The sequence below is a fragment of the Chelonoidis abingdonii genome, chromosome 2, assembly GCF_003597395.2.
Source record: "Chelonoidis abingdonii isolate Lonesome George chromosome 2, CheloAbing_2.0, whole genome shotgun sequence".
In the NCBI taxonomy this organism is placed as follows: Eukaryota; Metazoa; Chordata; order Testudines; family Testudinidae; genus Chelonoidis; species Chelonoidis abingdonii.
Genome location: NC_133770.1, coordinates 166,910,457 through 166,937,102, shown reverse-complemented (window position 1 = coordinate 166,937,102; position 26,646 = coordinate 166,910,457). Strand labels below are relative to the sequence as shown.

At 42.1% G+C, this 26,646-nt stretch overlaps 1 protein-coding gene across 5 annotated transcripts in view; it reads left to right on the top strand.

Moving 5' to 3' along the window:
* Nucleotides 1-26,646, top strand: part of ZMAT4 (zinc finger matrin-type 4) — a 193,951-nt gene that overhangs the window by 133,063 nt on the left and 34,242 nt on the right. For all 5 annotated transcript variants that reach the window (XR_004372901.1, XR_004372904.1, XR_004372902.1 and 2 more), the window contains one exon: nucleotides 5,456-5,683. Coding sequence is in view for 1 of the 5 variants with exons in the window: in XM_032774570.2 (XP_032630461.1) it covers nucleotides 5,456-5,683 (228 nt within the window). In the remaining 4 variants the exon portion in view is untranslated. The remainder of the gene's footprint in view (nucleotides 1-5,455; nucleotides 5,684-26,646) is intronic.

Here is a 26,646-nt window from a genome sequence, read left to right as displayed (position 1 = left end):
CTTCAGGGGAAAATTTACAGAGATATAAATTCTAGAGCTGTTGAAACAGCAGAAATTCATCAGTAAAAATAGAATTGAAAAAGTGTGTACTAGTTTCAACCAAAATCTGAATTTTTTCAACCAGCTACTGCTACCAAAGTTCTGTCCTCATGCACCTGATGTGAACATAGGGCGCCTGAAGAACATACCAAAGGGTAATACCTTATCCTGCTCTTTGCAAAATTATCTTGGGAGCTTTAATGATCAGAACTCTGTTTGACGACTTTTTCTGAAAGAGAGCTCCCCCAGAAGCATACCTGACCTTTGGGTCCTGTACTGACTCAGAAGGGAAAAGTACATCTAGCTCATGACTTCCTAACATGCCTTACACTTGTCTAGTCTTGTTTTGCTCCATCCAATACCTTGCCCATTGTGAGCTTGTGAAGTGCATGAAACATAATACATCATGAGTCTGAGTACTTTTTCCACCTGTAAAAGAGGTACTTGGTAGTCCCAGCTTGTTTCTTCACTGCTGGGTAAACACCGCTGAGAGGCAGGTTTAGCTCCCTTTTGCATGATTTTCATGCTAGATCACAGACAAACCGGAGAACACTTGTGGGAGAGAAGTGGGTCTTAGGACGGTAGATGGGCCTTGGGAAGGGCCTGATGATGCACGGCTCAGAAAATGCTCTCGGGTGGGTGACCTGGAAGAGTCGACCTTTGCATGGGAGAGAGGAGCTGCTGTTTGTAACCTTGTTTTTGCCTTTGGGAGGACAGAGCATTTATCAGGAGCGCATCTGCCAGACTGTGGCAATATCATGTGAATAAAAGGGTTTGCTTTGTGTTTGCTACCAGGAGAGACAATGCACCTTTTTCATGGGTGAGTGAGAAGAGGGGCAGCGAGACAGTTTGCCTGTTGGCGCATGCCTGTTCCGGTGGTTCTTGAAGCATGAGAGCTCATGGCTCCCTAGGGATTTACCTCTGAGAGATTCTGCCCTAGATGCACCCAGAGCTCTCCCAGTGACATCGTGCTCCTGTCCAAAAGGCGAAAATTGGGCAGATTGTGGGGCCTGGGTTGTGTGTCCAAAGTGGCCCTGGCACAGAAGGGATAAATAGAGCCACTGCCAGGCGGCCGCCCCCTTTACCCAGAGTGCTTGTGTGGTCATGCCACCAGGAGCAGGGCTGGGGTGGATTTTACCATCCATGCCAGTCTCCTATCCTTTCTGAACCCCCAGCACACGTGGTGATGGATAAGATAGAATAAATCAGTGAGAGTATTTAGCTAGAGAGTAAGGTAGCTAGTGTTCCCCAGTTTATATTTGTTACTGGAAAAGAAACACCTAAAAGCCTGTAGTCAGGATTAGGGGATACCATTGTGCTATGGAGCAGTCTTCAAGCGCATTGGAACTTTGCTCCCAAAGCAGAGAACGAGTCTAAGTACATAACAAGTGGATGTGAGAACGGAGACCAGTTTATATTTAAGCAGAACTACTCTTTATTCTTGTTTCTAAACTATACCAGCTAAAACAATAGCTATACAGTGAAATAGACAACACCATCACTTTGGAGGTGAAATAAAATTGAACCACAAGTGAGTGGAAAGCTCGTTAGCCAAATACAAAGAGGAGAATAAAATGTCTCCACAGAAGAGTCATTAATAATAAATAAATTTATGTTAACCTAATACCCAAATAGGAGCTCATTTTGTTACTACTTTGTAGTGTATCCGCTCTCGCGCGAGCACTATATGAAGAAATAGTCTAGGGCTATTTTTTAAAGTGGTTCCTGATCAGGGCTTAGGAAGTAGGAGAACTGTGTATTTCAGAATCAACTGTAAAAATGTCAGGCAAATTGAAAATCCAATAGCCCTTTGAATATTGCCAATAAAAAAATAATAGACTCTTAATAAAAAAACCCTGAAAATATGTATAAGGTTTGTAAGTAAACATAAAGGTCAAGATACAATTTCCTTAAAAGGAAAGCATAATAGAAGATCCTTTCACAATACCGATAGAAACATGAAGATTTGCAACTTGTATTAACACTCGTAGAACCCTGGAGAAGATTACAGAGGGGGTCATGGTCATAATTTGCTGTCTAAAATATTATCATTATTTTTGCTCACTGAGGAACTTCGCAGACTCAAATAATGAAGTTTGTTCATCACTTTTGTCACTCCTGACAGCTTGCAATATCTCAATTAGAGTTGAGGATAGAATAGCAGTGAAACCTTTATGAAATCCAAGAAGAAGAGCTCTCAAACCTGATTTTTAGAGTGCATAATTTTCCTTACTTTTATCACAAGAAAGCATATATATTCCAAATATGAGCAATAAGGTTCTGCAAGTAACTATTCTGATATTAGACATTTTTTATTTAAAATAATCTAAAAATGATAATACGCATGTTAAAAGAATATGTGAGCTAGGTGTGCATATTAAAAAGTAAATAATAGTGTTTTTCTGCATTCCAACAGCATCACAATGTTACTTTTCATTTTCATTACTTTTTTCTTTTATTCAGCGTAGTAGGCTAAATCGCAGAGAGAGCCACAGCATCACATGCTGCTTGCCTGTACCTGCAATTATGATAATTGACGTTTTTTCCTTTTAAACCTTGTAATTAGGATCTACCTTTTCACAAAGTAGCAATCTGCTAGAGCTTCAGTGACTGTTGGAGAGGACTGAGGGCGTAACTGTGAAGGTTGATCAAATGTTCGAAATGGCACCTATTAATAGTGATTAGATTTTGAGAGAGGAATTGATTCCTGATACTGTCTTATATTGTGGCATTTAGAAAGTCTTCTTTTTTTCTATTATTCTACTACCAAACACAACTGAGAACAAGAATGTTCAGATGATTATAAACCTACACAATTTTGTACCTGAGAAAATGTTTGGTTTTATACATGGAGATGATCCAGACATAAAGGTGTATAGACTCAAAGGTCAGAAGGCATTATATGATTCATCTAGTCTGAGCCCCTGCACCAATGCAGGCCCAAGATTTAGCCCATCCAATCTATAACAAGACCCCTAACCCATGTCAGTTTCGAAGTCTTCAAATTGTAGTTTGGAAGACTCTAAGCTGCAGAGATAATCCTCACAGCAGTGGACCCATGCCCATGCCTGCATGAGGAGAAGCAAAAAACCCTCTAGGCGACCTCTGCCATCGGCCCCTGGAGGAAAATTACTTCCATTCCCAAATATGGTGATCAGTTTTTAAACCCTGAGTCAAGTTGGGACATAGAGCTCACCTGCCACGCACCCCAGTGAACAGCAAATCTCATGCAGTAATCTCAGAATCCCATCCGCATTTCAAACATGTCCCAATCACGATCCACTGGGGGCATCTTACTCTGTCATAATCAAAAGACAATTGCCAAAATATTCTCAAAATTAGACCTATCTGATCCATCGTATCTCTCACCTATCCTCCCATAAACTTTATCAAGCTTTGTCTTAAAGCAGAGTATGTCTTTTGCCCCCACTACTACCCTTGGAAGGCTTTCCAGAACTCACTCCTCTATGGTTAAAACCTTCGTCTAATTTCACGTCTGAACTCCTAGTGTCCAGTTTAAACTCCCTTTGTTCTGTGTCACATTGGTACTAAGTGTAAATAATTCCTTCGCCCTGCTCTAATATTAATCCTCTGATATATTTATAAGAGCAATCATAGTCGTCCCTCTCACCTTCTTTGTTGTGGTCTAAACAAGCCAAAGCTCTTGGGTCTCCTTCATAAGCAGGTTTTCCATCCTCGATCATCCTCCTAGCAGCCCGTCTCTGACCTGTTCCGTTTGAATTCATGCTTCTTACATGGGGAGACCAGAACTGCACACAGTTATTCCAGATGAGTCTCAAACCAGTGCTTATATGATAATGGTACTAACCATCCTAGTCTTTGCTGGAAGATACCTATCGCCTGATGCATCCCTTAACTGCATTAGCTTTTTTAACGAGGCCATAATCATCATTGGCGACGTCGTATCAAACCTATGATCAATCCAATACTCCACCGAGATCCTTCTCCTCCTCTGTTACTTCCAACTGGATATGTCCCCAATTATAACTAAATCTATTATTATCCCTAAAGGATGCAGTGACCTTAGGCACTTTTCACGTATAAATTTCATCAGCTATACTCATTACCTCCATGTTTAACAAGTCATCCAGATCTTCATGTATGAAATTCCAGCGTCACCGTTCTCATGTGGTTAGCCATAGCGCTCCAGATTTGTGTCATCTGCAAACTTTATTAGCACATTTCACTTTGGTGCAAGTCAGTTATAAAAAGGTTAAATAAAAGATATGGTCCCAAAACCTGATCCCTGATCGAAACTCCACTATAACCTCCTTGCCAGCCTGACAGTTCACCCTTCAGTACCGCCACCCGTCTGTAAGTCTCTCCCATTTAAACCAGTTCCTTAATCCACCTTTTCAGTTTCATAGGATGATCCCTCATCTTTCCAATTTACTAAAATTCCCGATCGGACCCGTGTCAAATGCCTTACTGAAATGGAGAATTAAATCTAACTGCAATTTCTTTGCTGAAATACTGGTTAACCCTTCCAAAAGAAGGGAGAAGTTCAGATTGGGTTGGCGATCGAACCTTTTGTAAAACCATGTTGTAATTGTTCGATAATTACAACCTATTCGACCTCATGGCTTAATTTACTATCTCTTTCAAAATTTTTTCCAAGACCTTATCTACATTGCAACAGATGTCAAACTAACAGAGGCCTATATGTTCTGATTTACTCGGATCAACCTTTGTTTTTTCCCTTTCTTAAAAATAGGAACTATGTTAGCAATTCTCCAGTCGTACGGTACAACCCCTGAGTTTACTGATTCATTAAAAATTCTTGCTAATGGGCTTGCAATTTCATGTGCCAGTTCCTTTAATATTCTTGGATGAAGATTATCTGGGCCCTCCAATTTCGTCCCTTTAACCTGTTCAAGATTGGCTTCTACCTCGGATGTGGTAATATCCACCTCATATCCTCATTCCCATTTGTCATCCTGCCATTATCCCTAAGCTCCTCATTAGCCTTATTAAAGACTGAGGCAAAGTATTTATTTAAGGTTATGCTCTTTGATTACTATTTTTGATTATTCTTCACCAGTATGTTTATATATAAGTAGCAGTTTTACTAAGAACATTTTAACAAGTAAAGTTTTATAATAAACCATGTAACTACAACTAAAAGAAGCTTTACTTTCTGAGCTGGTGTAATGCAAATAATTGAGGAATAGTTTCATGCTGCCTAAGCGCACTAACATTTCTGTTTTAAGGGAGATGGTAGATTTCCAAGGCATACCATTCAGTTATGTAGAGCAGCAGTATTTACAATGGAAAGTGCTAACAGCTGCTAATTCTTCTTCGTGTCAAATGTGGGGACTGTCTATTTAAAGTTTTGGTATGGTATGAATAGCGGTTGGGCTGGGAAAACTCCATGTCTGATTGTTTTCTTTTACAGAAACCACTCTGAGTTCACTAAAGCAGCCACATGCGGATAGTTCTCCTGTGGTATCTTCACCTAACCAAAGAAGAGACTCAGACAGGTACTGCCAGCTCTGTGCAGCCTGGTTTAATAACCCCATGATGGCACAACAACATTATGATGGCAAAAAGCACAAAAAGAACGCAGCCAGGGCTGACTTATTAGAACAACTAGGGAAGACATTGGATCTAGGAGAGCTGAGAGGTAAGAGCCTGTCTTGAACATAAAGCATCTATCCTTTTGGAAGGAAGATTCATCCTCTGTAGGTTGTAATGTGTTTCCAGCTTAGTCTTTCTCTGTTCACCTTAGTCATTTCAATTAGCAGTTAGCAGATTCCGACCTTGTCTGGTTGTAGAAGAAAAGGATGCAATGTTTGGCTCATGTTGCTCATATGCAGCTCTTCATAACCTTCCTTTTTCTAGGATAGTTTATTAATGTAGTGTCTGAGCCTTAGGCCATGGCACACAATACAGTAAATACGTGTTTTAAAATCAGCACAGCTCAGTAAGGTGAATACTAATTTTCATTATATATATATAAAATATATAAATATAAAATTAAATTATAAATAAATATATAAATATAAAATTTTAAAACATTAGCTCAGGCCGTCCACCAGGCTCAGTTACATCTTTAAAACCACAATCCCTGAGACAGTATTCAAAAACACAGTAACGAGTATATACATTATTTCATTTAGGTTATAAGGAGCCTCCTTTTTTTATTTTTTTTATTTTTTGTGGTTAAGGCAAATAGGGCAGCAACCTGCACACTTTTCTGTGGGATAACACTCTGCAGTCATAGCAGTATCATTCCGAAGTTGGTCCTTTAGCAAATCTTGTGTCTCTCTTTCAGAGAAGGAGGGTCTTGGAGATTAGCACATGTCACGATTCCCTGGCAAACACAGGATCACTCTGCTAGGTGCCACGTTACAGAGAGAACAATAGTCTAGTACTTAGCGCGGTAGGACTGGGAGTTGGACTCCAGGGGTTTATTCCCATTTCTGCCACTGACTTGCTGCGTAGCCTTGGGCAAAGGATGTCCTGTGCCTCCATTGAGGCATTTGTAAAATGAGGAGAACACGTATCTGATTCGATATGTTGTGAGGTGTAATTAGTGGCTGTGAAATGATGTGATGTTCCTGGGTGGAAGGCACTAAAAAGTATAAAGTATTTACTGTGACTGTTCTATGGAGGTTTCTTGCCTTCTCATGGAAGGTATTCTAGGCAACTGTCTCCGATCAGCTAAAGGATCTTCCTTGACCCTGCTCCACTTGCTTAAACTGCAAGTGCAGTATCAGACCATGTCAGGGCACCAAAGGAGACAAGTCATAACCTGTCTGTTTTATGTCTGTTTGCTTAGAGAGCAAATGTTCCTCAGCCTGAGTTACGAGCACTTCAGCTCTTATAGAAATGCACATCTTAATGACTTGACCTCTACATTCTTTAGTGTTTGAATGGTCTGTATTTTAAATAAATGACAAAAGGGCCATCCCCATTTGGTAACTGGAAGTGACTTGCTCCACAGCCCATGTAAGGCTATTAGCTCTCAACATTGACTTCACATGCGTCTGACGAAGTGGGTATTCACCCACGAAAGCTTATGCTCCAATACATCTGTTAGTTTTAAAGGTGCCACAGGACTCTCTGTTGCTTTTTACAGATCCAGACTAAAATGGCTACCCTTCTGATACTTAACATTGACCTTGAGTCTTACCTTTGCATCAGTCACAGGTGTGAGCCTCACCCCAAAATTCTTGCTTGGTAGCTACATGCTCAAGGCTTAACTATAATTGGTTATGAAAGACAACAGGTGTCTCTGATCCTCCTTTCACTGTCCTGTGTCTGATAAATACTCTGCATAAATATGTCTGAGTGTTTGACTCAGATTCTCCGTTGGTGTAAATCAGTGTAGCTTCATTTAATAGAGCTGTGCCGACTTCCCCCAGTGGAGGACATCAAATGCTGAGAAGACTATATCATTAAAGTGTGAGAATTCCTAAAAAGGGACAACTGTGGAGCTCCTTTTAAGGCACAAGTTTCATTTTGACGTAATATGGCCCAGTATGTGCATACAGGAGTAATTAATTGAAATAGACAAAGGAAGAGGTACTAGTTCAGATGTTCAAAGCAGTGCAAGGATTTGGTTTCACTGCAGGACATTCCCTATCATTTTCAGTTTTGTTGCTTTGAAGGAAATTACTGTCTCCCTTCAATAACTAATAGACATACTGTAGATTATGAATTTCTAGGATTCAAATAAAACCTCTAATGCTTTCTCAGATTCTTCATGTGCTACACAGGGAAAGCCAGTGTGGTTCACAATACCATAAATATGATTCATAAGCTGACTCACTGCCCCCTGCTGAACATATGCAGTGAAGAATAAACTGGGACGGTAATATGGAAGTGCTTGCTACCTTGAACTGTGCTGACCTCATGTGTGGCTGGGAACATTAGTAGCAATAAATAAATCAATTGTGGAATGTTTTATTCATTTTGTTATTGTCTAGGAGAGTTAGAAATGGAGGAGTTTAAGGTACCTACTGGTCCGTACTGCGTTTTTGAAAATGTGCTGCTGTTCTGACATAGTTTGGATAACCATAACATAGTTTGGATTTGCAGATAATCTAGTATCAGTAAATCATGCATTAATGGACAATGCAATTTATAGGAGAGAAGGAAACATAAACGTGCGTGCACAGATGCACATAGACATCTCTGAGAGAAAAAGAGGGCACCTTGCTGCTAGTTTTGGGCATTTTGGGGGGTACTTTTTCCTATTTTCAGTGATCAAATGTTTCATTTTGGAGAAAAACCTGAATGTACAGCTAATGGACCCAGTTCTGCAACTTCAGTGGCCCCAGAAGGATTCCCCTGCATAGGAGAAGGCTCCAGAAATACACGGCCGTTTTAGTAGCTCCTTCACCAGCCCTTTGCTGGCTCCTGGTGCAGGAGAAAAGGGAATATTGTTGGCCCATTCTTCAATCCAGGTGACTCCTCCCACTTCCACTGGTGTAAATTAGAGTGGGCTAAAGGCTGCTCCACCTGGACGTTGGGATTGGGCTGGTGTTCATTCTCTCTGAGAGTGAGGAGCAGTGCTTTGCTCATTTCTCTGGACTTGCACTGAGCGTAGCATAGCTGGCCAGGAGAATCTCGTCCAATATTGAAATAAACTTCCAAATACCATCAAAGTCAATCTTCCCAGTTCATTTAAAAGCTCACCTCTGGCCATCTTCTAGCAGCTACTAACAGAAATGTTATCAGAGATTTCATCTGCAAAATATATGTGCAGTCAGGACCAAGCTCTTAAGCAAAACCTATGCACTCATAGGATAAGATCCTGCTCCAAGCCTCCTCCAGTCACATGATCACTTTACTGTTTAATTTCCTTTTTTTGATTGGGTTAAATTGTGCTGTTATGGCTATTAAATATAGTTTTTGTTGCAATTCTCTGTCTTGTGAAATTAGTATTTCAAAATCTTCTGAACGGAAAGGAGATGACATTTGTTTAACATTAGTGGCTGCTCACACATGAGGCATGTTATTCACTATTCATTATTCTCTCAGGCATTCAGCAATCATATGTAATTTCAAATGATTTCACATCATTTTCTACATGTCAGAGGCTTGACATACTACTTGATAAGCATGACATACGATCATAACACCCTAAGGGTCTAACCAAAAACAGAAATTCCTCATTTGCTAATCATAACTTTCAGTTTCTGTCTGTGATTTCCATTTATAGACTCAGTCCAGTGGGGAACAGGCCTGTTTAGCTGGTATAATAATTGCAGAACATCATTTGAATCCACATCACAATCTGAACTGAGTGGTTGATTTTAGGAGTTATTGGAAGAGGATACAGGGCTTGGTTCTGATCTTAAAACTGTATTAACGCCAGTGTAACTTGGCTTCCATGGAATTATTCCTGATTTAGGCTCCTTCAGATAAAATGGGACTCAGGCCCATTCTAGTAAATCTGCGTTTTGATTGGTTAGAGCTGCTCCTGAATCAGAACCTCAGATCTCCTCATGCTTGAGTTTTGGGGAGATTGGGTGTGAATCCAGATCCTAACTTTGTATCATCCACAGTAAATTTTTGTGTAACAAACAAAATTAATATTATTAATACCCCAGAATTACCATTATTAATATAATAAATCAGTTTTTCAAAAGCACCTAAGTTACTTAATCACCTAAATCCCCAATTTGAAAAGTGACTTAGCGCCTTAGGGTCCCTAGTCCTAGTAACTTTCAGTGAGTCTTGGCCTCCGAAGTCACTTAAGGACTTTTGAAAATTGTACCTAGTCTGTATTTTAACACCTGAGTTATTGCATTTGTCCTCCCACCCCCACCTTGTTGGGTAGTTACGTGGCTAAGTGCAGTGAGTTTTGCGGTCACATGTCTCTCCTCCAGGAGGAAATGCTGCCCATAATAAATTAAAATTTGGCAGTTTGATGTTTTCCAGGGGCAGGTGTTTTGTCCCAATTTGTCAGTCCCTGCCCAGAACAAGCACAGAGTTTAATTCCTGCATAACTCGCAGGGTGGACTTCAGCAAGAGCTCTCAGCCCTGTATACACTTGCAGCTTCTTATGTTGTGTTCAGTGAAGTGGAATAGCTGCGAAGAGTCCAAGGATTTCACAGCCACTTTTTGGAAATGCCCATAGCACACACATGAGCCTGAAATAAAAATGAGGCAAAATGCTTTTCTCGTCCAAAGTCCAGAAAGGAAATTTAGAGAATTTAAATTTGCTCCCTTCTAGCACCCCCGTTGGGCCTTGCTATCCCTAATATCCACATAGTACTGCAGAGATTAGAGATGGTCGAGAGACTGTTTTCTCATACTACAAGAATTTTCAATTTTTTAAATATGTTTCCTGTCCCAATATGAGATAAAAGGTCAAAATCAGATGTTCACAAACTGAAAATCCAGAAAAACTTTAGATTGGATCAATCCAAACACTAATTTCAAAACATTTTGTTTTAGATTTTGATCTTTTAAATTTAAATATAAATTAAAATTAACTTAATTTTTAAACAGTTATTTTGACCTGAAAAATAGAATTTTTCCCTTTGAAAATGTTGAAATTGGCTGTTTCAACAATTTCAAATGTTTCATTTAAAAAATGTTTCAAAACAGAAAATTAATCAAAACCAACACTTTCCACAAAGGAATCTGCATTTTTGATGAAAAAAATATTTTGACAAAAAATTCCCAACCAGAAATTCTACCAGATATTGTTAGCAATTAAGCCAACAGCAACCGCCTTAGTAAACTAGATTAATCCTTTATTGCTGAAAATGTCAGAATCCCCTTATAACATGTTTTCTCCAGTGGTGTTGCATTAACAAAGTCATCTTTCAAAAGAAGAGAATTGTCTATAAATTCCCTTCTCAGACCTGACTCTCTAGAACATGAAAAGAAGTGTTGCATGCATGCATGTATATATGTATGCATGGATAGAAAAAAAGGCCAATTATTTATTATAACCCCACTCTTTCTACGGGCACCCCCAGCTCTGTAAAATCATTGGAATGTAGGACTTTCCATAATGGATCAGATCACTGACCTGCCTGCTACGTCTAGTATTTTGCCTGTGGAAGTGGCAAACATTTCATGCTTCAGAGAGAGATCTGTCACACTTCATAATTCACTGGACCAGCTGAGTGTTGCTGGACTTGGGACAAAGGACTCCTTCCTGACTCCTGTAGTGATCAGTTTATGCCCTGAAACATAAGATTTTACTGCTGAGATCCTACTATGCCTAACTAATAAGTATTGAGCTACTGGGCATAAAATCACTCAGTCTTTGCAGGAATTACATTGAATGCATAACAGCTCAGTGAGTACAAAGCAGCACTGCAATGTCATTCTAGGAATAACATGTCAGGGCTGCTATAAATAGTGGCAAAGGCAGCAAAACACTTGTGTTTGGATCGATGGCTCAGCAAACACTGCATTGTTCTGCTGGCTGGGCCAGTACTGCCATCAGATTGTGAAGTTGACAAAGAAATGCTGGTGATGGCCTGAGCCCCTTGGAGACAAATCCACACTGTTGTTGTGGCATTCACACTACTCTTGCTCATGAGGATTTCTTAGCTGCTGGTTGTCCACACAGGTGGGTGGCAGTCTCAGCGGTGTTTGTCTGCCAGGACTCTAGCCTTTGTCCCAGGATGAAGTCGCTGTTTGAGAAGTTTGAAGAAACTTTTGGAGGCAAAAGGATAGTTCTTAATCTAGGTGCAGGTATGTAACCAGCCCTGACTCTTCAGCCCTTGCCTGTAGGAAGCGAGAGCATCATGGACGCACAGTTTCCCTTAGGCAAGAAGAAGTGAAGCCAAGTGATCTATTCTATTTATCAGAGGGGTAGCTGTGTCAGTCTGGATCTGTAAAAGCAGCAAAGAATCCTGTGGCACCTTATAGACTAACAGACGTTTTGGAGCATGAGCTTTCGTGGGTGAATACCCACTTCGTCAGATGTATCTATTTAGATACTTGATGCTGTCAGTCTAATACAGTATCTGTGACTAAAAGCCATCAGACAAATCCTCTGAAGAGTGCTGCCAGCACAGATAAGGGTAAAGCACCCTTCCACCCCTGTGTCTGCACTTCTGCATCTATTAAGGAAGAGCTGCATCAGGCTTATGCAACTCTCCAAGGCTCTTTGTATGCCTTGATTGAAACCTCCTATTGTTCCATCTAAACTAAAGCGCTCGTGTCCTACTTCCCAAAAGGAAAGTGCAGAATCTTTCACTGGGTTTTAGGGATAAATACATCATTTACTTCGGCTTCTAAATAGTTCCGCGTCTGGCTAATGGGCTGCATTCATTTTATCTGGCTCCTTCTTCAGAGATGCAAATTCAGCATCAGCATTAATGCCCTGTCCTGATGCAGATGGAAGGGATTTAAGACTGTTTGTTCTACAAACTGTGCCACAACTCTCAGAAGAATGGAGTAGCCAGAAAATGGTCTTTTTCACATTTTGTATAAAAGACTGACTGTAATACCTTTTCCTCCATGTTGTTAGCTGGGAAGCTAACGGTGTCTTCTATTAGACAGGAAAAAGGATGAAGGCAGACCTCTGGATTGTAACTTTCTTTAATTAGTGCAAAATTGCCCAGTTTACTCTCTCTCATATTCTTTTTGCATTTGTCAATAAGCTGTGCAGACTGTACTCTCTCATGCTCTCCATTCCCCATAGGTTATATTTTCTCAGTATTCACTGGATGGCAAACTCATCTCCTTTTCAAGTCATCCCAGGTGGCTTGCAACATCATGTTTTAAATATTAATTCTGTTTTGACTACACTGGGAACCTAATGTTTGATGCATTTTATAGTATTGGAGTGAACAGTGTAGCTTGAACTACAAAATTTCAGCAATCTTGATTTTCTGATAATGATTATAATAAAATATGTATTGCTAAATATGAATCTGTATTTAGAAAAATAAATGTGGAGTTATGGCTCTGGGCGAATGAGATTTATAGAAAGTGAAAGCATCAACTTTTTTTTTTTTTTGCCAAGTATTTATTCTGAAACTTTGAAGTCTTATTTTCTTTTTCAAAGTAATAAATAAACACTTAAAAAAGTCTCCTTAATGACATTATTTCTCTATTCTCTGTGCTCAGATCTAATCTGAGGTATGTGGGATCATGACTGCACAGCCCTGGAAATTAGATGCTTTGCCTGAGCAGAGGAAGCTTTTCATGTTATTCAGGTATGGATGTTCACATGTCTCAGATCAGAATCTAGCCCAGTGTCTGCCTAAAGTGTCCCACACAAGTGTCAGATGTGCCAACTCGATCTCTTCATAAGCTCCAACTCTGATAGTCAGCAGGTCCAAAAAAGCTAATGCTGTCATCGGACAGCCTTTTCTACCTGATGACAAGCTTCAAAGCTTTGTAATGTTCTTTCCATGAGCAATACAAGAACATGGAGTTTTGGTTTTCCCCTAATGATTTGCTGCATTTGAGTGATGTTTGCAGCCCTGGTTATGTTTAGCCATATGTGAAATAGCATGCCAGTTTTTCTGCATGTATGAGGACTTTATCTGTCTGAGCAGGTTATCTTTCTACAAAATTGACAGAAGATTTCTGTCACTCGAATTACCTCTACATTGCAGCGGGTACCTCCAGAGGTTGGTGTGCAGTCTTAGCACAGCTAGTGATTTATCCTGTCTTCCAGTTATGACCCAGTATAACTAAGGAAAGGAAGTGAGAGGGGATTGAGGGAGAGTGAGGCGGGTCCCATTCCATGCATTGAACAGGAAAACATACCGTGGAAGAGAGAAATTAAAAGCACTTTCCTTCCCCTTAATGAGGTGTTTATTCGGCAGGTTGGCATCCTTCCACACCATCGAGTTCTGAGTTCTTTGCTGCAAGCAAATAAAGGTTTTCTGGATTTGAGTCAGTATGTTATTTAGGTCTTCATGTGGGGGAAAAAGGCCTTCCAGTACAAATACGATGGAAAATCTGAAAAAGTCTTGTGTTGTGATGCATTTGAGATGGGTGGGTATGCGCCAGTATGGGAAGCTATGTTTGTGGCCCTGGTTTTACTGCATCAGTAAAGGTCCACACGACGATGTTAAGTTTAGAATTGAGAAGTGATATGTGCCTAAGCGGGTGAGCAGTATTCTGGAGTAGAGGTCAGAAGAGCCAGTGAAGAGGTCGATAGAGTTTTGCATCAGCTCCTCATGTCAGGATGGGGAGCTAGGATTGGTGCTACGACTTCACCTTGTGGTAGGTAACGACAACCTTCTTGTAATCTTTCCTGTTATGCGCTAAGGCACAAGCGATGTCTTCAGATTGGCATGCAGATCGCGCTCAGCGATGTCCCTGATTGAACTGCAATGGAGATAGTGAGACTTAGTGGAACCATAAAAGGATAAAAGTTTACAAATATAATAACAAGAGTATAAAGTTTGGAATCTTCCTACCCAACATATGTGACTATTCAAGAACAGTAAATGGAAGCTGCTGCATTTAGGTATATTGAGTTCCAGTTTGGCAGTTTTAAACTTTCCCCAAACTTCACAAAGCATAAAGCAAATTGCTTTTTGCTCCATCAGATCACGTTTCACCAGTTTTGCTTCTCATTTGGCATTTTTTCTCACTGATCTCTCTTGTTCCTCCTATAAAGTAGGTGGTCATTGCATGGGCAGAGGCCATGCAGAGAAATTGACAGGTCTTTGAAAGGGTTTTTATGGGGAATTTAATTATGGGTTCTGCTTATTGCTAGCAATGAGCTGAAACTATATATCAAAATCCTTTCACTTTGAAAGCTGGTCCAGTCTTTGAAATGTCTGTGTTTCACTGAGTGAGTTGTGTGTCTTTTCCTTTGCTATGTCCTATATATACCTCTGAATGGAGAGAGTGATCTGATAATTTATTATAAAGACTTTATCTTGTTGGTATTTATAACCTTAACTTATATGTACTTCTGTACAATGACAAATTAGCTGCCTCTACATCTCACTTGGTAGTGATACCAGACCTAGATGCTAAAAAAGAAAATGAGATTTCTAGAAAGCATAAAATCAGGCAGAATTGTCTTTCTAGCCCACTGTTACCAATTCCTTATTTATTTCACCTTTGAAGGAATAGATTGTTTCCCAATGAAAATGCTTAGTACAATTCTGAGAAATTATTTAAACTTGCCCATAAGGTCTGCAAGAAGGACCTCATCTGAGGTCTTGCGAAAGGTACACACAAGTCTCAATCACAATTTAGGAAACTGCTCAATAGGGTCCAGCGTCCCAGAAGAACAGCCAAACAGCTCAGGATGGGACTGCTGTGCCAGCGTACTCTAATACCAGTGTACCTAGAGGTCTAGGCTGCCGGAAGTGAGAACTTCCCAATTCAAGTATTTAAAAGCTCAGGCAGAATGCCTAACTACTAACACCACCAGAAGCCATAGTGCAACAGAGCCAGTACAACTCTCCATATGCTTCCTAGGTACTAGTCTGCTCTGGTCTTTCCTTTGGATTTCTCTGACTGAAAATGGAATTCTGTAGCTAGCCCCTTGGAACAGGATCTTTCTGCCAGAGACCATTCAGCTTCCGCATGGAGGAGGAATGCAAAGGTGCAGGGAGAGGTGATAGGATACTGCCTCAGAAAGGTGAATGCAACAGTGGTTCTCTAGAATAAAATCTAGTGATCTTTGGTGTTGTCTGGTCTCTAGATTTTGGAATGGAGATGACTATGCAGGAATGTCATCGCTGGAAAACTCACATATATTCCCATAGCAACAAAAACCAATAGTGATTAGATGCAGATATATCTTAAAAAATTCTGGCAGAGTTGGATTTATTGTGTATCCTCAGGCCATAATTTCTCTATATGCAGTATAAGAACTTTTGGTTCTATGCTGTCACTTTTATTTAGTGAAAAAGAATTTAACAAGTGTTCCTGTGGAATGTGTTTTAAAGCACTTTATGCAGAATGACATTAATGACTTTATTTATTAATATTTTATTTGCAGGGTATAGGCACTTATTCAATTTTACATGAATACATGTCAGGTTTCATGGAGGAGAACTCTGATGTGTTATGATAGTGGAAAGGTAAACACAAATGCAGAAAGAACATTAATTTTTAAGTTCTTCCTAATTCTGACTCATTACTTCTCACCCGTATAACTGAAACCAAAACCACTATCAAACTGGGCTCACTTCCCTTTAGAAACCATTTTACCTTCTCCATATCCCATCTATTCCAACTGTCTTGAGCAATCCTATGAAGTTCTATGCCGATGCTCCAACACCTGTGCTCTCTGGCAAAGAGTTAGGGAAGGAAAGGCCAACAGTTTTGAAAACAGGTGGCATGTGTTTTGGCATGTGAGGTTTATACATCTTGGTACATTTTGGTCCAGAGATAAGAGCCCTCCTTTGTCATGTGTCAGTATCAGCAGTGCGGTTGTACTTGGTGGGGCTATTGGTGCATTAGAGTTTTGTTTTTTATTGGGATGTCTTGTGTGACAATGCCCAGATACCCAGGTCAGATAGATAGCCACCCTGCCAAGTATGCTATGCCATGGTGTTAGCAGTTGGCAGCTCACGGCAGATTTAAAGCAAGAGTTTCAAAAGATCTCAGCTTCCATTTAGGCACCAAAATGAGAGCCAGATCTTCAGAAAAGCTCAGTATTCATCATACACCTGGTAAGGGCTGAGCTCTTTTGAAATCTAGCCATTAACATTCTGCATGAGCCTAAGCATAAAAGTCAGCTGGTGTCTGAAGGCAGCTAACACTGTTGTGACACAGTTAATGACACCTTCTATCTTCAAGCAGACATATGTCTGTAATGATTTAAACCTGCACCAAATGTGAGCTTGGTGAAAAATCCAACTGTTCTTCCATAAAAGAACTTTGAACAAAACAATTTTGTTACAATTTTTGTGTGGAAAACTTAGATTTTCCAATGAAAAAATTTGATGTGAAATGAAAAATTCTGTTTAGCCTTGGTGTTCGAGCCACCCTTCTTAGATCCAGCTCAGTGCACAAAGTAGAAATCAAAGGATCGAGATCAGCCTTGCCTGGGATTTTCTCATCACTGTCAGTTTGGGTCACAGTCTTAGCATTATTTAAACAGAGCTTTTGGGGATTAGCACAAAAACTCCCAACCTGAGCTGCTCTTACTGATGTGAGCACTTCTCTGCTTGAGTGGCAAAAAGGCCTTCCGCGCTGATACTGGATTCTATGTCACTTTGTCCAGACCTCAGTTGATTAGAAGACCTGTATCTTACAACGTCACCCTTTTAGGCTGGCAGTGTTTATACGCATGAGTAAGCCAGAATATCATTAATTTTGATCTTTTGCCCTGCAGTTCCCATGTTAACTGTGGTCCTTTTATTCTCTGTTTAAAGCTGGTTCCATTTAGTAGATTATCCAGAGCTAATTTTATTTCTCTTTGTCATATTCCTATAATTTCACACTTCAATATTTTTAATGTGAAAGTCGGTCTGAAAACATATTTTGGTTAAGAGATTTTGCAGGAATTGTATCGTTCTCACTTAGTGTCATGGATGCTGTCACAAAAAGGGCTGCTGATGCTGTATGCCAGGAGTGATGCTTTTTACAGTGTTATATTCTAGTCAAACAAAGAAAGGGTTAATTATCTCAGTGTGTGTGCAGCCACACTTTGGTTCCTTATGAAATATATTCAAAAGACCAAATAATCAGTATCAGTCAGGTTTATTGCTTTAAGCCAATAACAATGTAGTACAGGAAAAAGGTTCTCTCTGGTACCAGTCTCTGGGAGCCTGACTCATGCAGCATTGTTACATTCATCTCACACAGAAGGTGTACTCCCACCGTTACAACCCTAAAGCCATCTTTTTATACCCTACTTGTTTACTGGTAAAAGGTACAGTGCTGTCATCTGAAACTAGAGTTTAACCAATCTGCTTTCTGCTTTGTTTTGCTGATACCATGGTGTATCCCTTATCTCTTTATTCTGAGCGTCTGCTGCACTCCAGGTACCAAGTGTGACAGCACCTTGTAAGCCTTTACTAGGGTAGAACAATCATATGTCTTGTCGTCTTCCTTTGGGACATTGCAGTACTGGCCTGCGAGAGTAACTCCCTGTCTGTTGTTATGATAAAACCTGACAACTTTCCTATCTACTTAAGGCAAAGCTTACTTCATTAAATGCAAAGTGTTTTGGGATATTTAGCATAAGAGAACGGGATAAGGCTATGTCTACAGTATGAAATTAGGCTGATTTTATAGAAGTTGATTTTTAGAAATCGATTTTATACAGTCAATTGCATATGTCCCCACTAAGCATATTAAGTCAGTGGAGTGCGTCCTCACTACCACGGCTAGCATCGAGTTATGGAGCGGTGCACTGTGAGTAGCTATGCCACAGTTCCCGCAGTCTCTGCCACCCATTGGAATTCTGGGTTAAGCTCCCAATGCCTAATGGGCAAAAACATTGTCACGGGTGGTTTTGGGTACATGTCGTCAGTCGCCCCTCCCTCCGTGAAAGCAACGGCAGACAATCATTTCGCGCCTTTTTTCCTGGGGTACCCGAGCAGACGCCATACCGTGGCAAGCACAGAGCCCACTTAGTTCACCATCACCAGAGTCAGCTTTAGGAAGTGTGGGGCCCAATTCAAACATTTTTAGCGAGACCCCAGCAGGGATGACTAAGAAAAATGTAAAAAAAAGCCTTTCTTTTCTTTCATGTATTATTTACTTTCCATAACTATATAAATAGTAAAATTATATATTATGTACATTGCGTCATATATGCTGTTGATCGTTATTAATGAGCTCCGTTTCACATGTGTGGGTCCTCGCCACTCCCTGGTGTGCTAGGGTGACCAGATGTCCCGATTTTATAGGGACAGCCCTGATTTTTGGGTCTTTTTCTTATATAGGATCCTATTACCCCCCACTCCCATCCCGATTTTTCATATTTGCTGTGTGGTCACCCTAGGGTGTGCAGAGGTGTGGGTCCCAGCTGCTCCCTGCCCCCCTCATTGAATCAGGTGTGCAGGGTTACTGCCCTGGGAACTGCAGGGCACCAGTGGACATGGGGCTGGCTGGAGGCAGGGCAGGGGCTGGCTGCAGGCAGGGCACGGGGTGCGGGGCTGGCTGGAGACAGGGGTGTGTGGGGCGGGCTGGCTGGCTTCAGGCAGGGCCGCAGAGGGGTGCGGCAGGGCAGGAGGTGCGGGTCTGGTGTGGGCAGGGGTGTGTGTGGGGCTGGCTGGCTTCGGGCAGAGCTGCAGGGGAGAGCGGCAGGAGTTGGCTGTGAGCAGGGGGTGCAGGGGTTGGCTGCGAGCAGGGGGGGCTGTGGGCAGGGCAGGGAATGCGGGGCTGATGCAGGCAGGGGATGCAGCAGAGGCAGCTGGAACCCCGGCCCGTTAAATAGCCCCCGATCCCCCTGCTATCCCAGGGCTCTGGGGGCTATTTAAAGGGCCCAGGGCTTCCCTGCTTCTACCGCCCCAGCCCTTTAAATAGCTGAGGGAGCCCTGGGGAAGTGGCGGGGCTCTGGCGGCTATTTAAAGGATGGGGTGACAGAGGCAGCTGGAGCCCCAGGATTTTTAAATACCCCCCTCACTGCCCCAGGGCTCAGGGGGGCTATTTAAAGGGCCCAGGGCTTCCCTGCTTCTACCGCCCCAGCCCTTTAAATAGCTGAGGGAGCCCTGGGGAAGTGGCGGGGCTCTGGCGGCTATTTAAAGGATGGGGTGACAGAGGCAGCTGGAGCCCCGGCCCTTTAAATAGCCCTCAGCTATTGCAGGGCTCCGGGGGCTATTTAAAAGGCCTGGGGCTCCCCTGCTTCTACCACCCTGGCCCATTAAATAGCCCCTAGAGCCCTGGGGAAGCAGCGGGGCTCCAGCAGCTATTTAAAGGGCTGGGGCAGTAGAAGTGACGGGAGCCATGGTCTTTTTAAATAGCCCCCAGAGCCATGCAGCCCTACCCCAGGGCTCCAGCAGTGGGGTTCTGGTGGCAATTTAAAGGGCCTGGGGTTCCAGCCCCTGCTGGGAGGCCCAGGCCCTTTAAATTGCCCCCCCTGGGGAAGCCGGGCCACCCCGGTACGGCGCTCTGGCTCTTGGGCGCAGGGCCCAGTTCAGGGAAGTTGGTTGAATCGGCCTAAAGCTGGTCCTGACCATCACCACTGCTCTTGTGGGCAAATCTACTGTGGGGGCTTGCTGTGATCCAAGTAGCCAATGCAATCATTGACGTTCTGTTATCAAGGGTAGTGACTCTGGGAAATATCCAGGCCTTTTTGATTTTAGGTGCATCACGTTCCTGTCCTTTGTCGCTGGTGAAGAAGTCTTGCAGCCATACATTCCAGTCTAGTCAGCGCTGTAACACCCCATAGCACTTCCATGGTTGACACATGTAACAGCTCCAGGGTTCTTGCTCTTTTGTCTTGACTGAGGTACTTTGCCCTACCAGGACCTCCAAGCATTCGACACAGAAGCACCTGCAGCAGCTGGCATTGCTACACAGCAGCAGCTCCTTGCCTTCGCTGCAGACGGTGCAGTATGACTGGTACCCATCCTTGTCGGACATGTAGCTTGGCCGGGGGCTCTGGAAACGTATTCCCTGCCCCGCTCCTAGCAACCTCCAGGGCATGGTGTACGGCTCCACCACTTCCATTGCAACTTTGCTCTCCTGCTCCCCAGTGGCAAGCTCCGTTCTGGTCCTCCTGGTTGCTGCTGGTAGAAGTGGTACTGCTGCTCTGGGAGGACTCCTTGGAATCCTTCTCAGTGAGGTCGATCAGGGGCACCTGAACAGATATGGCCATCCTCTTCTTAGAGCACCGAATGGGAGCCAAAGACTTCAGGTCATTCTCTTCTTTAAGTTTCATCTCACGGAGATTCAGTCCTGCCTGGAATACCATGCGAGCTGGAGGTTTCTGCCTCAGGCTGCTCTCCCAGCCGGCAGCACTGTGCTGTTACACTTACCCCAGCCTACCCCTTGCTCCCATGGCTCATGAAACCTGGACAGTAGTAAGGAACAGTTCAACTATAGGCTGAGCAAGGGCAGAATGGTGGTAGAATGTGCCTTTGGACGTTTAAAAGCTCGCTGACGCTGTTGGTCAGATCTCAATGCAACCAACATTCCTATTGTTATTGCTGCTTGCTGTGTGCTCCACAATATCAGTGAGAGTAAGGGGGAGACATTTATGGCAGGGTAGGAGGTTGAGGCAAATTGCCTGGCATCCGATTTTGAGCAGCCAGACACCAGGGCAGTTAGAAGAGCGCAGCAGGGTGCGCTGCACATCAGAGAGGCTTTGAAAACCAGTTTAATGACTGGCCAGGCTTCAGTGTGACAGTTGTGTGTGTTTCTCCTTGATGCAAACCTGCCCCTTTGTTGATTTTAATTCCCTGTAAGCCAACCACTCTCCCCCTTTCAAAATAAAGTAGTTATTGTTTTGAAACCGTGCATTCTTTCTTTATTAATTAAAAAAAATAATGAGACAACGGACAAGGTAACCTGGGTGGGGTGGGGGAGGAGGGAAGGACAAGGCCACATTGCTTATTGTAGCCACATTAAAAATCAAACTGTTTGAATGACTGCCTTCTGTTTGGGCCATCCTCTGGAGTGGAGTGGCTGGCTGCCCGGAGCCTTGGGCTTCTGGGTGAGGAGGCTATGGAACATGGGGCGGAGGATAGGTGGTTATACAGCGGATGCAGTGGGGGTCTGTACTCTCGTTGGCTTTCTTGCAGCTCCACCAGACGCTTCCTCATGTCCATTTGCTCCCCCACCAGACGCTTCATCATGTCCGTTTGCTCCCCCATTAGCCTCAGCATCGCATCCTGCCTCCGCTCTTCCTGCTCACTTAATTCTTTCCTGGCCTCTCCACTGAATGCCTCCATGCATTAAGCTGTGCCCTATCAGTGCAGGAGGACTGCATGAGCTTGGAAAACATGTTGTGAGTGCAGTTTTTTTTGCCTTCTAATCTGTGATAACCTCAGGGATGGAGATGATAGGGGGAGCATAGAAACATTCTACGCTCTACGATTCTGGGGGGACTCCATGGTCACCTGTGCTGCTGAGTTCGTCACGCTGACCAAACAGGAAATGAAATTCAAAAGTTCCCGGGGCTTTTTCTGTCTACTTGGCTAGTGCATCGGAGTTCAAAGTGCTGTCCAGAGCGGTCACAATGGAGCATTCTCGGATAGCTCCCAGAGGCCAGTATCATCGATTTCCATCCGCACTACCCCAAATTCGACCCAGCAAAGTCGATTTTTAGCACTAATCCTCTCGTCGGGGAGGAGTACAGAAGTTGATTTTAAGAGCCCTTTAGGTTGATGGAATGGGGTTGGTTGTGTGGACGCAGTCATTTTTAAATCAACCTAACGTGGCTAAATTCTACCTAACTTCGTAGTGTAGACCAGGCCTAAGTAAAGATACAGGGCAGATTTTCTGCTTAATGCATACTAATGTATATATGCTGCAGAGAATACATTTTACTGATAGGATATATATATCCTTTATATATAATATGCTAGACAGCATATATTGGTCAAGAGGCTAAAATGGAATCCCTATAAGTTGCTGTGTTCCTGCTGGCTAGAGGTGCCTTGGTAACTGACAAAACATGCAACAGTGCAACTAATATGCTAGCACTGACCCAGATCCTCGGCTGATGTAAAGTGAGGTACCTCCATTGATTTGTCTGTACCAATGTCATTATTGGTACACTATTTCAATGGAGCTAATTTATTCCAGCTAGGGATTTGGCCCACTGTGCCTAGTTGATTGGGAGAAGTGTGTGGTTTCTGAGCTGGTTACATTGATCTTTTTGATCCTTATTCCTTGTAAGCCTTTCCCTTGCTTAACAAAACTTTAGCATTTTGTTGAAATCCAGCACGGCGCCTCATGATAATTTCAGTACATGACTCCTGATTTTAATCTCAAATGCCAGCTAGCAAAGAATACTTTATAGTGCACACAGATGCTGACCTAATATCCATTTTTTGAGCTACGCAGCTAGTGCACCTCACCTGGCTAACAGGAGGATCTGGCCTGGAGGCTCACTCTACATTGATGGGTCTGTTGATGATAAACTACTCTTTTGCTAATCAAAGGTTTCTTCATACAAATTTGGCTATAAGCTTTTAATGAGTGGCATAAAATTAAAATTGATGAAAATGAACAAAATCCTCAGTCCATATTAAAATCAGGTTCAAGTTTACTGCTTTGAAGAGAGAAAAGTAGAAGTTTCTCCAAGCAATGTATGACTCTAGACTTTATCCACAAGGGCTTTACCACTGGATTCCTGAGTTGCTGGGCAAAAAAAAAAAGTAAAGTGCAATATTAATTAAGATAATCTGAGTGAAGAGACTCAGGAATGGCCATGGTGGAATCTGGAACAAGTTATGGATGTACAATTGAATTCACCAGGGCATTAAGGCAACTTAAATGGTGCATAGGTTCTGTGCTTGCCCTCTACAGAGGAGTGAATTTCACCTTTGGGTTCCACCTACTGGTTTAGGAAGTTTTACTTTTGACTTTACATAAAAGTATCTGATCGAAAGTATGCTTGATGTTCTTGAGCACTAGTCCTCCTGCTGTGTAATAGAATCTGTTTTTAGTGACAATCAGTAACCTGATTGCTACCCTTCCCTTTCCTTCCAAAGAAGCAATATTTCTTCGCAGCTTTACACAAACAGCACTCTCCTGGCATTATTGCTCTGATTTTAAAAGTAGCAGAAAACTGTTCAGAAGCACCTGATAATCACAGGGAATAGCTGGATTTATGTGCACAAACAGCTTGCATATGTAGTTCATCAGGTTCACAGGAAGTCTTACTCATTACTTCAAGAACAGAGAAGTAACATATTATAGTCCAGGATGACCTTCCAAAACACTTCAAAGTGTAGAACTTAGACTCAGCATGAGTGAGTCAAACAAAATGGAAGCATGAGTGAGATTCATCTTTACGGAACTAGATTGCAGAATAAATCAAGCAGTATCCTTTCTGGCATGATTGCCTGTATCATCAACAAGTACTTGGGAGGCTTTTACAGGAGGATGAGTTACGTGACATCACCAACACTGAATTTTTATGTGTAAAAATGGTGGTTGCATTGCACAAAGGTAATTGCAGCTCAAGACAACCGTGCTAAATGAATGTCTTAAATTAAACAGTTACATGCATACAAGTGAACACACTAAATAACAAAGAGTAATGGATCTTGGAATCATTTGGTGCATACACAGTAGCAACTAAATGTACAATATTGCTGCAGACTGCGTATGGCAAAATTCTTGGCTGGATTAAGTTTGAAATTAAGGGGTTTTATTAAAAAATAGAATTGTTATATAGTGAATATTTCTGCACACTAAATTTATTATTATGAGAGATTAGTAAATGAGGGATTACCCATGAAATCACACTGCTCCGAATGTAAGCATCTCAAGCCTAAAGCATAGGTGGCAAAGTAGACTTTGCATTCAGATCCATTGTCTGCTTCCTCAAGAGGAGAGGCAGAATGGAGTAATAGAGGACACACAAGTATTTGTCCAGGACACTATGTCCACTAACAATGACTCTTAAAGTATCTGGTGAAAATCAAGGCAGGATGAGGCCTCTAAATGATATTTAAGAAGGGAGAATCTTTACATCAGTCTCACTTTGTATTAGACCGTGCCAGTTCTAGTAAATACATTGGCTTGATTTAAAAAAATCATAATCCAGCATTATGGAAAACAAACCCATTTACTAGCATTTTAGCCAGCACACTAGGCATTGTTATCTGATCAGCATATTCAACACGATGCTGCCCATGAGATGAAGAATTGCACTAAAAAGCTGTGCATTTAACATGTCTGACTCTGTCTGTAACATCCTAGCAGGATCTCAATGATGGTGCAACCTTGTTCTCCCTGTCCAATGTCATTGTTTTCTTGGCCAGAATAACCGCTTAGGCAATATTTCCTGTTTTAGGAAAGGACTTCAGTGTGTCATGTCTATTTCTTGGGCTCTTATTTTTGTCAGAGACTATCTGGTGCTATAATGATCTGTTGATACAATAAAATCTTATGTGGTTCCAATATTTGTCTAATCCACAGCTGTAAATCATGTGCTAGAGAAGATATGATCCCATATGACCGCATATTATCAGGTATACATTTAAAAAGAATAAGCAACAGGGTGTGTATAATCACACATGTCCCTACAGAGAAATAAATACAGACTAGAAAGGCACTTGAGCAACAATGAGGTGTATTTGAGAATATCTGTGACAAATACAGTGTCTCTGACTCATTGTGCTAATGTAGACTGCAAAAAGGGTAAAGTTTCAAATTATACTGCCAAATTAGATGCCACAAGATGGCTGAAGACTTTGTAGTAAGAGAAGATAGGAGACATGATTGGTCCAAATAGGGTGATCAGACAGCAACTGTGAAAAATCGGACAGGGAGTTAGGGGTGATAGGAGCCTACATAAGAAAAAGACCCCAAAATCGGGACTGTCCCTATAAAATCAGGACATCTGGTCACCCTAGGTCCAAGTAAATAGTCAGCTAGAGCAGAAAGTTTTGAAACCTATCATTAATTAATCTTTGGTGATGCATGGAGAAGGAGATTATTAATAAGGAATTTGAATTGTTCTCTAATAATATATGCAGCATATTGGGGGACTTAAAGTTGGAAACATCAGAAAGTCCTTTTTCACCTGAGTACAGTAGGCTTGTTGATTTTTAAGCTGGCTACTTACTCACAGAAGAGAGGGATACTCCTGTGCATAACGCACAAGTTTTTAAAAAAGCAGGCCCTAACTCAATATAGGAGGTGCATTTCCCTCCCACATGGCTTTAAATATGTTTTACAGTGAATAAGTAATTGGTAAGGGCAGCTTCCAGACAGAATTTTATAAGAGTAGGAGAAGCATAGTCATTCCATCACTATGATTATGGAAGCTCCTGAAGAATCTCTCAAGGTCTGAAGATGCTTCTTAGCAACACAGGAATTCTCATAGCGGATCAGTCCAGCCATTCATCTAGTTTTCAACTAGTCCCTGTAACCAGTCAACATCTGAGGAAGGGAGGGACTTAGGCTGGTCCAATAAGCAGTGTCTTATTGCTTCTCTTGTTCACTTTTTACTTGAGGGGCCAGTACTACTCTATTCATTTCCCACACAGTACATACAAGCAATTAGCCTGTGTTTAAAGATTGGAGCATTTCTCTCTTTCCATCTTTGCTTGCTTTAAGAGATGGATTTGTATGGCTACATTAGACGGGGCAGCGCTTTGAAGTGTGAGTGTAGTCAAAGCCGCAGCGCTGGGAGAGAGCTCTCCCAGCGCTGCTTGTAAACCACATCCCTTACGGGTGTAGCGTGCAGCGCTGGGAGCCGCGTTCCCAGCACTGCCGCCCTGATTACACTGACACTTTACAGCGCTGCATCTTGCAGCGCTCAGGGGGGTGTTTTTTCACACCCCTGAGCACGAAAGTTGCAGCGCTGTAAAGTGCCAGTGTAGCCATGGGTCAGACAAAGATTTTTTGTGGAGAAATTTGATGTGACATCTGTTGGATCTTACCAGTTACCTTCAGCACTGAAACTACAGTCTGTCTCAAAAGAGAGAATCATAAAATGAGGTGCAGGAGAAGATTGAATGGCTTAGATGGCACAATGAGTGTGTGGTGCTCTTTTGAGTAGTCTGATGCAGGCACAGTACCTCAAATGCTGATTGACTTAGTATT